The 12,216-nt window shown below is 43.4% G+C and overlaps 2 protein-coding genes across 5 annotated transcripts in view; one reads left to right on the forward strand and one right to left on the reverse strand.

Annotated features, from left to right (window-relative positions):
* Positions 1-4,034, reverse strand: part of LOC128406958 (heat shock factor protein 3-like) — a 56,962-nt gene extending 52,928 nt beyond the window's left edge. The window contains exon 1 of the mRNA XM_053374856.1: positions 3,868-4,034. Within this exon, the coding sequence (XP_053230831.1) occupies positions 3,868-4,020 (153 nt within the window). The 5' untranslated portion in view covers positions 4,021-4,034. The remainder of the gene's footprint in view (positions 1-3,867) is intronic.
* A 1,602-nt stretch (positions 4,035-5,636) lies between these two features.
* The window catches only part of HEPH (hephaestin), a 46,725-nt gene continuing 40,145 nt past the window's right edge, over positions 5,637-12,216 (forward strand). For all 4 annotated transcript variants that reach the window (XM_053374435.1, XM_053374437.1, XM_053374436.1 and 1 more), the window contains exons 1-2: positions 5,637-5,735; positions 11,785-11,989. In XM_053374435.1, coding sequence (XP_053230410.1) covers positions 11,820-11,989 — 170 coding nt within the window. In that variant the 5' untranslated portion in view covers positions 5,637-5,735; positions 11,785-11,819. The remainder of the gene's footprint in view (positions 5,736-11,784; positions 11,990-12,216) is intronic.

The following is a 12,216-nucleotide window of genomic DNA, read 5'->3' on the forward strand; positions in this document are numbered from 1 at the left end:
AGCTAAAAAAGCAAACATGCATTTTCTGCATTCTTTGCCATTCTCTAAGGCACACATGCAACTTGGCTATGCATCATGAAAGGGCTCAGTCTCCCTATGTAGGTGTGTATCACACCATTCAACTGTTTCTGGTTCTCTTACTACATGGGCAAATTATCAGAGTACAGTCAGCTAGTTTCCAATGCTGGCATTTACTTGCCCACTGCACCAAATTTACAGCATATCTTGACCTATTAAAAAACTAAACAATGCAAAAAGTAGAATTTTACAGGCTAGGACCAGTTTACCCTCATTAGAGCAATTAAAAATATGCATTAGAAACATCATGAAAACATGCACTTTTCATATTACAGTAATAATATTTCAGACCAGTGGACCCAATGAAATTTAATTTGGAAGGAAATTGTTTGGAAGGAATTGTTCACTACTGCACAATTCTCCAGTTTGCAAATTGCAATACAAATATGCCTAGTTTCCTTTGAGCAATTATTAGGGGAGCAAACTTTTGCAACTCAGATTATATGCCTTCATATGAACATACATGGGCACACACACGTACGGAATGTATTCGTGCATTCCAGAAAAGAAACATGTGTACACATCAGGTTACACTCACATCAAGGACAACAAATTAACTATTAGAAAACTAGAAGAAATAAAACAAAACTACTACCACAATCCTAAATGCAAGGGAGTACGTTTTGGATACATAAATACATGTATGTGATCACGGCTGCACAGATGCTATTGGCCAGAAATGGAAAGTAGATAAAGTCCCTACCAGAGAAGAATGGCAGATTAAGTTGGTAGATTATGTTGAAATGGCTAAAATGACTGGAAGAATCAGAAAAGAGGAAGACCAAAATTTTAATAAGGAATGGGGAAAATTTATAATTTATTTTAAAAACCATTGCAAACAGCTAAAATCGTTGATAGGATTCAGAGTGGATAAAAAAAAATCAATGTTTTTTTTAAAAAAATAAAAATATCAGATTTTTTATTTAAATCAGATTTTTTTTAAAAATCAGATATTTTTTTATTTAAATCAGATTTTTTTATTTAAAACAGATTTTTTTTAATTTAAATTGGATTTTTAAAATAAAATACTTTTGGAGGAAAAATCTTTCTAAATATAGTCTTTTATTTAAGTTACATTATAGTCCAAAGGCTATTCATCAGGAAATAAAAATTTGTTTAAGTTTTTCATGTGTGCTAAAACTTAGTCTAAGTTTTTTTTAATAGTTTAACCACATCAACAAACATGGATACACATGCTAAAATGTTATTTAGTTATTTAGTTATTTAGTTATTAAGGAAATGATTATTTTTCTCCTTCCAATAAAGTACAGCAGAATAGTTGTCCAAATATAAAGTTAACTTATTAAACTTCACAATAATTTCATAATTATCGTTCTATGTATTTCTAATATTATCATCATATCAGTAATTTTTATATAACTGTAAAAACTACTTTGAAAATTTATTTTTCCAAAAATGAAACCTTCAGCTGGTTGTAAAGATTAAGATTATACCAGCAAAAATGAATCTTTCTGTAAAAAATAAATAAAAATGATTTAAATCAAGTCTTACTGACTAGTGATTTAAATCAAATCCACCCTGGTAGAATTGGAATAACACTTGTAGTTTAATGGTGAATTTTGGACACAATGTAGAGGTAAAAGATTTGGAGGAAATGATTAACAATCGAACCCAGAAAGTGGAGGAGGGAAGTCCAGGAGATTCTTTGGAATCTTGTTTTTATGTTGTGTATTGGATATGTGATTGTAAAATATTAATATGAAAAACCAGTTAAATGTTTTTTTTAAAGGAATAACTTTTAGATAGACATGCACAAGGTCACAAATTCAGCCTCTAGCAGCCGCTGCCAGTAAACAACACAGAGCTTAGATGAGTCAAGGTTATCAGAACGCAGAGGAGGCTGCCTATTACATCTCTGCATGAGTTCCTGCTATGGTGTTCCTAACTTCCCTACATGAAGCCTTCTGCTGCGTTGGGGAAGGAAGCAGGCAGCTCTGCCCTGAGTCTGCAAGGGGCATGGCTGAAGTAACCCCACCATTCTAGAACTTTAGACACTTGGTGAAGGGATGGCATCTTGAAAAAGCACTTCGATAACAAATTAAATTTATTTGCCGAACTCTGTGCTTATTTCGTAGTTGTTTTTGGAATTGTTACATTTCTCTTTAGCTTTACATTAACATTTTGACTGTGGTTTAATTCTGTGCGTGTGTGCCTTGTCACCTGCTTTATATTGGTCAGCAGCTGATTTGCAGGGCGGCTAACAACCAATACTAAAAATGATTAGAATGAATACAACTTAAAAACAAGATTAAAATACAACATTAAAACAATTAAAATGCAGCCTCATCACAGGAGGACCCCTGGAAACAGAGAAACTCAGATATATAATAAGCTAGACACCAAATGGCTCCTTAAACCAATGTTACAGTCACCAAAAAGGAAAGTCACCAAAAAGTTGCCATTTCGAGGTGATGCAGCTTGAAAATCATATTTTTCAATGCAGCTTTTTGGTTCCTGAAATTCATTCCGATGGTGCAGATAAAATATAAGGAAAAAATTCTACAGGATGTGTTGCTAGTGTGCATTCATGGCCCAAGGATCCCCAGGCACGCACATCCAGATGGTGGAGATGTCAGGTTCCATCCTGGCACCTCGGCATCTTCACTTGGTTGCAAGTGGCCAATAGCCAGGTGCAAAATGCACCTGGCGGATTTAAAATGCCTCCTGGAAAAATGTAAGAACATAGGAAGAGCTTGATGGATCAAGCCAATGGTCCATCTAGTTCAGTATCCTGTTCGCAAAGTGGCCAGATTCCTATCTACGGAACCCGCAAGCGGGGTTTTGAGAACAAGATCAACTCTCTCCTCCTGCGGCTTTTGGCAACTGGTATTCTGAAGCATAGCTGCCTCCTACCAGTTCCCTTGCAGCAGATAGCCCTCTTCTCCTTCGTGAGTTTTGCCTAATCCTCTTTAAAAAAGCAGTTTAGGGCTGGGAACCATGATTGCCGCCTCCCGCGGGAAGCTGTTCCACAGTTTAACTCTGCGCTGTGTGAAGTTAAGACTTTCTTTTCTCTGCCTTCTCCCAAAAGTCAGCTTCGCTAGAGTTCTACTGTTACAGGAGAAGGCAAAAAACCTTCCTCTTTCGCAGTGGTACCCAAACCTTTTTCAACAAGCTGCCAAATTGCCCGCCCTCCTTTAAAAATCAAATTGCCGCCCTGTGCGGCGTGTGCCGTAAATTGGGAACCATTCTAGCGCTACGCGAAGAGGCAAAAAACCTTCCTCTATCGAAGCGGTTCCCAAACTATTTTTGGCCAAGCCCCACCTAGGCATCTCTAAAATCCCACGACATTTAATTCTTATCGTTCAAAAAGTGAAATCCTATTCACGTGGACGAAGCCTAAAATGCCATTAACTTGGTCTAAACAAGCTTCCAAATTGCCTCCCCCTTTAAAAATCAAATTGCCCCCTCCGTGCGGCGTGTGTAAGTCGGGAACCGCGGCTCTACCCGCTTTCTCCACGCCGTGCATCATTTTATAAGCTGCTCTTAGTTGCTTTTAACGCTGTAACATACTCCGGGACTTCGGGTTATAAGTATAATAATAATAATAATATTCTATCAGGTCGCATCTTACTCTCTTTGAAGGTGGGATAAATTTTTAATTTTTTAAATTAAAAATTCAACGAACTCGTCTGACGCAGAAGCGCCAGAATACAGTATTGGCCGCCTGTTGCTTCTGGACATAGTCCGAGTTCGGAAGAAGCGCCACAAGTCTATTACGGCGCGCTCCCGCGGAACCCTCCATCCCCAATCCATCCCGCCGCTCCTCACCGGGCTCCAAGTTATCATGCTGCCATGTTGCGAATCCTCCATGATAGCCCACAGCTTCATCAGGAAGGGGGACAGCTGCAGAATTGCGGAGGCTGCGGGACCTGCAGTGACCCCCGCGGCAGCCGCGGCAGGAGCAGCTGGCGCCTTCTGCATGGTACCGAGAGAGAGGCTGCTGTTCCCCGAGCGGCGTGCAAGCAGAGGGAATACCTTTGCCGGCAAGAGAAATGAGTTTCAACTTTGCATGAAAGGGGCGGGGCCTCTCGCTCGGCCGCCCATTGGCTGCCCCTGGAGCGGAGGCGACACAAACTCGCACGCACGTGCCGGAAGAGCGGTCCGGCTATTCAGAAAAAGGCAGGTTTCGGAAGAAGGGGCGGCGCGTCAGCGGCAGCTGTGTGCCGCTTGCCGACGCTGGGGCCGCGATTGCGCTCTAAGCGAATCACTTAGCTTTCCTGACGTATACCTGTATGCAGTCCTTTCACTTTCTCTTTCCATTTCACGTATTAATTTATTCCGAAGAATTTATACGCAAAAAAACCCCGACCTCAATGCATTTTACAAAATAATAATAAAGCAATTGGATTAACAACAAAAATTTAAAACTTTCAAACGTTAAAATAGCATATCTGAACAGCCTGGACGTAGCCAAGAAGAGGAGCTGCCCTCCGCAAGTAAAACTACATACTTCTTTGACTGAGGTTCTGCTCCCCACAACATGAAGCCTGCCCCCCAACATAAATCCTGACAGCACCCATGCTAAACAATAAATACTTTTAGCAGGTGCCGAAAAGAGTATGATGAAGGATATCAGCAGGCAGGGAGTTCCAGAGTGCAGGCGACACCGCACAGAAAGATCAATTTCTCGTAAACGCAGAAGGGATTTTGTGTGGCGCCTGTAATAGCGCTAGTTCTGCGGATCGAAGCAGTCAAGTGGACACGCATGCAGTAAGGCAATTTTATATATTATTTAATTAATATAACCATGCTGAACATTTGTGTGGAGATGAAAAATGTTTTCCCCCACCCACTCTCCAGGAAAGATAGTGGTCCGCTTCCAAATCCAGTTCAAGTCCACTTCATATATCCTGGCTCCAGAGATCCATAAAGGGTAACATAAAAAAATACTGAAACCAACCAAAAATGTTTATATGAAACCCTTTATTGTAGGTTCTTCACTGTATGCACGATGAAACCACTTTCTTTCCTTTTGCTCTTTGCTTGGAAGGCTGGGAGTTTTGTTTCAGTTTAGTTGTGTGTGGGGGTTTTGTGGGGGGGGGGTTGGTTTTTTTTGGTTTTTTAAAGCTGCTGTTTTGCTCAGACCATCCCTGCCCATTTTCTGCCATAGTTGGGCAAAGGGCTCTGCCAGCCACTGCCTGCTGTCGAACCAGATTAATTCATTTATTTATTGCATTTATATATACCAGCTTTCCTCCAAGAACCAAAAGGTGGCATGCACATTCACACTTCAATGCCATAAAGCAATATCCAGTCATAATTGACCTGGGAGTAACAAGCTGCACAAGCAGCTTGCCCTTGCCATCTAAAGCCTGAAAACGAAACAAATGTAGACGGCATACGGATATGCTAATGACATTGAATTGATCAACATAAGGCTGTTCCTTGCTCAGCAGCCAATCAGCTTGCAAAACATTTATTCTATTTAGTGCATTCCGAAAGCATTACATGTTCCAGATAGGCCAATGGCTTGGGTCCAGGGATCAGCTGGTTTTATGGCCTAGACTTTGCCCCCTCTTGGCGTCTGTAGCTATCATATGGCTTCTTTGGAGCTTCAGGAAGAAAATGTTCGGGGAACAGTTCTGAAGCCCTTCCCATGGTCTCAGCTTCTAACCAGCTCTCCCTCCTGTATCAAAGTAAGGGATCTGTGAACTTATTTAATTGAATACTTAGTTAGCAGGGGGGAGGTTGCTTGGGCCGCAATCCTAGGCACACTTACTTGAGTGTAAATTCTGGTTGGGCTTACTTCTCAGGAAGCATGCAAATTGCACATGTACAAGTGGGTCACATCTCTCAATGGGACCTGAGGTATGATGTGGGGAGGGTAAGGAGGGGAATTATTTCTGAAGCAGGTGACTTCTAAGACGGTCTTCTTCGCCATCCTGGTCCACCTCCAGGTTTTTTGGGCTACTTAGGGTGAGAGCAATAGTTCAGGACACCTGGAATGCTCTAGATTAGGCAGAAATTGTGGCAAGGTTTCAATACTTACTGAAGATTCACTTATTTAAACAAGATTTCCCTTGCTCATAAGATTAATTACACTGCTCTGTTTTATTATTTCTTGAAATTTAATTTAATGTTTTAGTGATGGATTCTCTGTTTTTGCTGATGTATTTCTTTGTATTTTTTATTATAACTTTGTGTATGTGTATACGTTTGCCTATAATTTTTTTTTATGGGCTTTCTGTGTTTTAAGTAGACCACTTAGGGGTTTTGTTTATCAAGCAGTATTTAAAGACTGGGAGCATCTTCTTCATAGTTTCCGGACGTCAAAAGTGCTTTGCAGTCTCTGCCACTGAAAAGAGACAAACAACAGAGCTATTATTAATAATGGCATGTCCTTCACCTTAAGCTCCTAGGATATGTTGCTTAGTGCTGCCATATGTCCTGACATTTTGAAAGAACTGCCAGAAAACAGCTCAATGACTTTCAAGTCCCAATTGTCACTTTTTGAAATACAGTGGATACTCGGGCTGCGAATGTGATCCATGCAGGATGCACGTTCGCAACCCACAGCGGTGCGTCTGCTCACACACGGGTTGCGATTCGGCACTTCTGCACATGCGCAAAGCGTGATTTAGCGCTACTGTGCATGCGCGACTGCTGAAACCTGGAAGTAACCCATTCCGGTACTTTTGGGTTTCGGCGGTGTGTAACCCAAAAAAACACGACCTGAAGTGTCTAAAACCTGAGGTATGACTGTATGGCAACCCTAGTGTTGCTGCATTAAAACACAATATTAAAAACAACTTAAAACAACTTAAAGTCATAAAAATAAGTTGGGTCTTAAAACACACATGCATACAATAGTGTTCTTGTATGCTGATGTCCTTGCATCTTGTTACTGGATGCTTAGCAACCCATGCTGAAAGGCGGGTATGTTGTCCTATTATAAAGGTAGCAGGCCAGGATAATTCAACACACTGGGTTAGGGAACAGCTTTCGTTCAAGGGTGAGCAACATGTCAGACATTAAGGCTGCAACTCTGGGCACACTTGCTTGGGAATAAGGCCCACTGAGCAGGGTGGAATCTATACCTAGGGGTGCTATCATAGGACTGGCACTGTGGAAGTGTATTTGAGCAAGGGATCCATGCATGTTTGATTGATCCATAATAAAGTTCAGTGGTCCATGTGCTTGCTCACAAATGACACACAGCTCAAAATATACTTAGGGTAGACTAGAATTTAATTTTCAGTTCTGTAACCAAGTCCCTTCACTGCTGTTCCTCCTCTGCAGCAGGGGAAGGCAGGTAGGCAATGTGCCCTCCAGGTGTGGTTGGACTCCAAATCCTGCCACCTCTAGCCAGCATGGCCAATGGGCAGGGATTGTGGGAGTTGCTATCCAGCAATATTTGGAAGGTGCTGTGTTGGCTACCTCAGCACTACAGCGATGGGAGTTTTTTCTGAGAGATAGAGAAATGTTTTTTTCCACCCAGTGCATAGTTAAACATTCAAATTTAAATCATCATCATCATCCATGAAATTGGCTCCAAAAGGAGGCAGTGATGGCTACTAACTTAGATGGCTTTAAAAGAGATAATTCATGGAGGAGAGCAGCTCCCAACAGAATATTAAAAACACTATTAAACATCAATCATTAAAAACTTCCCTAAACAGGGTTGCCTTGAGGTGTCTTCTAAAATCATATAGTTGTTCATTTCTTTGACATCTGATGGGAGAGGGTTCCACAGGGCGGGTGCCACTACTGAGAAGGCCCTCTGCCTGGTTCCCTGTAACATCACTTCTTGCAGTGAGGGAACCACCAAAAGGCCCCTGGAGCTGAATGATGGGGGTGGAGATGCTCCTTCAGGTATACTGGGCCGAGGCCATTTAGTGCTTTAAAGGGCACCAACACTTTGAATTGTGCTCAGAAACGCACTGGGAGCCAATGTAGGTCTTTCAGGACCGGTATTATATGGTCTCAGTGGCCACTCCCAGTCACCAGTCTCGCTGCCGCATTCTGGATAATTTGTAGTTTCCGGGTCACCTTCAAAGGTAGCCCCACATAGAGCACATTGCAGTAGTCCAAGTGGGAGATAACTAGAGCATGCACCACTCTGGCAAGACAGTCCACGGGCAGGTAGGGTCTCATCCTGCGTACCACATGGAGCTGATAAACAGCTGCCCTGGATTGACCTGCGCCTCCATGGACAGCTGTGAGTCCAGAATGACTCCCAGGCTGTGCACCTGGTCCTTCAGGTGCACAGTTACCCCATTCAGGACCAGGGAGTCCTCCACACCTGCCCGTCCCCTGTCCCCCCAAAACAGAACTTCTGTCTTGTCAGGATTCAACCTCAATCCATTAGCCACCATCCACCCTCCAGCCGCCTCCAGACACTCACACAGGACCTTCACCGCCTTCACTGGTTCCGATTTGAAAGGGAGGTAGAGTTGGGTGTCATCCGCATACTAATGAACAACCCAGCCCAACCCCCAACCCCCGATGATCTCTCCCAGCGGCTGCATATAGATGTTGAAAAGCATGGGGGAGAGGACAGAACCCTGAGGCACCCACAAGTGAGAGCCCAGGGATCTGAACACTCATCCCCCAACACCACTTTCTGGACACAGCCCTGGAGGAAGGAGCAGAACCACTGTATCCAGAACATGCACTCAGAAAACTGGGTCTTCCCAATAGGATGCCTGGTGTAAGCTTCTTAAAAATCACTGCAACCCACCCCATCCCTGTTGATGTGTGTGCAGCATCTACTCTTGGGTTTTCTTCTTTTAATAGACTTGCAGCAGTTTCCTTTTAATTGAATATCTTTATTATTTACAAAAAATTACACTGGTCAAATACAAATAAAATAACACAATCTTTTCCTCTTTCAGCCATCTGGCCAGAGACCTAATGCTGACTCATGCTCATTTATACACTGACCCTTGTTGATCACATGCCCTTTATAAAGGCTCCTGTTGCTGGGTAGATTTTTCTGTTGCCTAGCAACCTGTTCAAGACCAATTCTCAAGTTCTTTCTAGAAAATTCCAACATCCCTGCCCATATGACCTGGGTTGCTGTGCGTAAGAGAAACCTGGTGGACAAGCAGCAGCTAAGACAGGCCCATCTGCTTCATCCAACCAAGTCTCTGTTACACATGCCAGGTCAAGTCCTCCATCCACAATCAAGTTGTGGATGATAGCTGTCTTGTGAATCATTGACCTGGCATTGCACAGCAGCACCTTAAGATCATGTAGGTCTCCCTTACTGATTCCAGTATCCTTCCAGTCAAGACCAGACCTGGAGGCAGGGGTAGTCTTCAAATGATGACTAAACCTGCCTCCTCAGTAATGACATGGTCTGGTCTTAGCGTGACTCCTTCTCCTGCCCATGATCTCTGAAATCAGATGTCCCAGTGCATCCCCCCGCCACGATGGAACCTGCCCCAGCCATTCTGTTGGCTGGGGCCCACACCCAGGCAGCCCTGACCCCCTCTCCTTCAAAACAAAATACAAACTATACAATAAAACAGTAGAAACTATTTTTTTAAAAAGCATTTATGCGACAACTAAACTAGTCCCCAGCCCCAACTACCATAGATTCCGGTGTATAAGATGACTTTTTAACCCCGGAAAATCCTCTAAAAAGTCAGGGGTCGTCTTATACGCCAGGTATGGGTTTGCTGGGCAGCGGCAGCGGGCTCCATGCAGGGAGGATGCCACCCAGTGATGCTAAGCCGGCTTCGCTGGGCAGCTTCCTCCCAGCGCGGCACGCCACCGGCTACCCACTGATGCTGCGTATTAGGCAACTGGGCGTATAAGTCGACCCCTCAAATTGGCAATTTGGGGAGTCGTCTTATCCGCCCTGTTGCCTAATATGCCGGAATCTACGGTAAACGTTTATCCCACCCACAACAGAGCAAAAGAAACCAAAACAAAACCCCAAAACATTTAAAACGCCACAGATTTAAAACTATTTAATAACATTGCAAAGCATTTTCGGTGGCAGCAATGTCCCAGTGGCCTCTCAGGAGCCTTTTAGCTGTTCTGGGTAAGTGTGGTCCCCGTCCCCTAGGCCAGGTGGAAACGGGCCTTGCAGCAGGGAGCAGGTCTTCCTTCCAGCACTCACGTCAGCTTCTGAATACCAGTTGCTGGAAATCACCAGCGGGGAGAGTACCCTTTGGGGCATCTGGCCTGTGGGAAGAGGATGCTGGACTAGATGGGCCACTGTCTTGATCCAGGTGGTCTCTTCTTAGATTCTTGTGGGCTTAGGTGCTTCTGTGTTTAATCAGAAGCCTTCTAAGCAAAGTGAGTAATGAAAACAGTAAGTTTCTTACTTACAAGGCTTCCAGTGAAGTGGAGAGACAAATGACCTTGGAAACATCTGGCAGTTGTTATCTGACTCCAACTTATTTGGGATCATTTCTGAGGAGGAAATATATTCTTATCACAGCAGAATGATTTGGCCTTTGATTTGTTCCTTCGCCGTGGGGTTTGTTTGGAGCATTTGTACCCTGCTCTTCATCCAACATGGCTCCTGAAGTGGTTTGCATACAGTCAAAACAAGACAATTCCCACCCGAGGGCTTACAGTCTAAAAGAGCAGCACATACAAGGGGAAAGGGATGGGGGGGGAGAGAGAGAGAGAGAAACTGGACAATGATTACACATTAAAAATCATTTTCAAATCCATAGGGCCATTCAGGTCCTCCTCAGAGTGGAAGTCATTGGCCCATAGAGTCCAGCATCCTATTTTCACAATGGCCAAACATTTAGGATTCACGCACAGGGGCCACTGCACCTGGCTCAACAACTGAAGAAAGCTCAACAACTTTGGCTAAAAAGGTGGCTGGTAGTCTCCTACATAAAAATAAATAACAGCAGGTTAACTTCAAATGTACCTCTGGTCTTGTTGCCTGTATCAGTAACTAAAAATATGAAACCAGGCAACTGATGATTGTTGGGGGTTTTTAACCTTCATGCTATAGGCATGCAAACAAATGTTTTCGTTTCATTCCATATAATTATTTTTGCCAACAACAACAACAAAATTGTTAGCAGGCTTTAGTCATGTTTGGAATGGGCTACTGCTTTGAATTGGGCACTGAGAGTCTATCCCAGACTTCCCTAACATTTAGAGCTATCTGGGATCAAAGGAACCAAAGGGCTATGGGACACGTTGGTGATGGAACCTGGGAAGACAATACAGACTTTTTTTCCAGGTCCCCCATGAAGGGTGCTGGTGGTGGGTAGACTAGGAGACTGAAATCTGCATCCTAGCTGATACAATTAAATCAACCCCTGCTCCACCATCAAAGCGAAAGAGTCCTTGAAACTGTATGTCATCTTGACATTATCTGGCACTTAATTAAATGGACAGTAGTGGGGTGGATTACATGCCGAGAACATCACCTTCTCTTCATTCACCCACAAACACCATCTGTTGGAAAATAAAACCTGCAGATTTATATGGCCTTGTACCGTCTCCTGCCTTTCTTTCTTACGGAAAGTCTGTCGCTTAGCAGCAGAGAACAGGAGTTGAATGTGCAAGGTTCTAGGTTTAATGCCCCAATGTTTCCAGGTGGGCTGAGAAACAGGCCTTGTCAGAAAGCCTGCAGAGGGCTGTCCGTCAGCAAGGCCAGTACCAAACTGCTTTAACCTATGGCCTGACTCACTATAAGCCAGTGTCCTCTGTTCCTTCTTCACTCGTGCTAAGATTTTATTTTTATTTCCTCCCTTTTTGAAGATCTCGACACCTGAACTGACCTTCCAAGAGCTGATATGTTGTCCTGTAAACAAACATGGCACACTGCATTCCACCTCCACCTCCTTGTTCATGTCTTGGCTGAAGGTGCCACCAGAGTCTACTACCTGGGCATCCGTGAAGTGGACTGGAACTATGCTCCCTTGGGGAAGAACACCATCACAGGACAAAGCATAGCAAATGATATGTGAGCTTCATTTCCTGGTTTACTAGGTCCTGGCTTAATAACTTAGTTAACTCTAGCCACTTCAGAGTTTCATATAAAAAAAATGGAGGATAATACATTCTTGATATGTATCTGGTCTTGGTTGGTTTAATGGTTAATGCCACGTTACCTAAGAAACAGGAGAGTTACCAAGCTTCAGTAGTGTAACATACAAAATACCAGGATGTGATTTAACCCATGACTCTTCA

This window comes from Podarcis raffonei, chromosome Z (assembly GCF_027172205.1).
Source record: "Podarcis raffonei isolate rPodRaf1 chromosome Z, rPodRaf1.pri, whole genome shotgun sequence".
In the NCBI taxonomy this organism is placed as follows: Eukaryota; Metazoa; Chordata; class Lepidosauria; order Squamata; family Lacertidae; genus Podarcis; species Podarcis raffonei.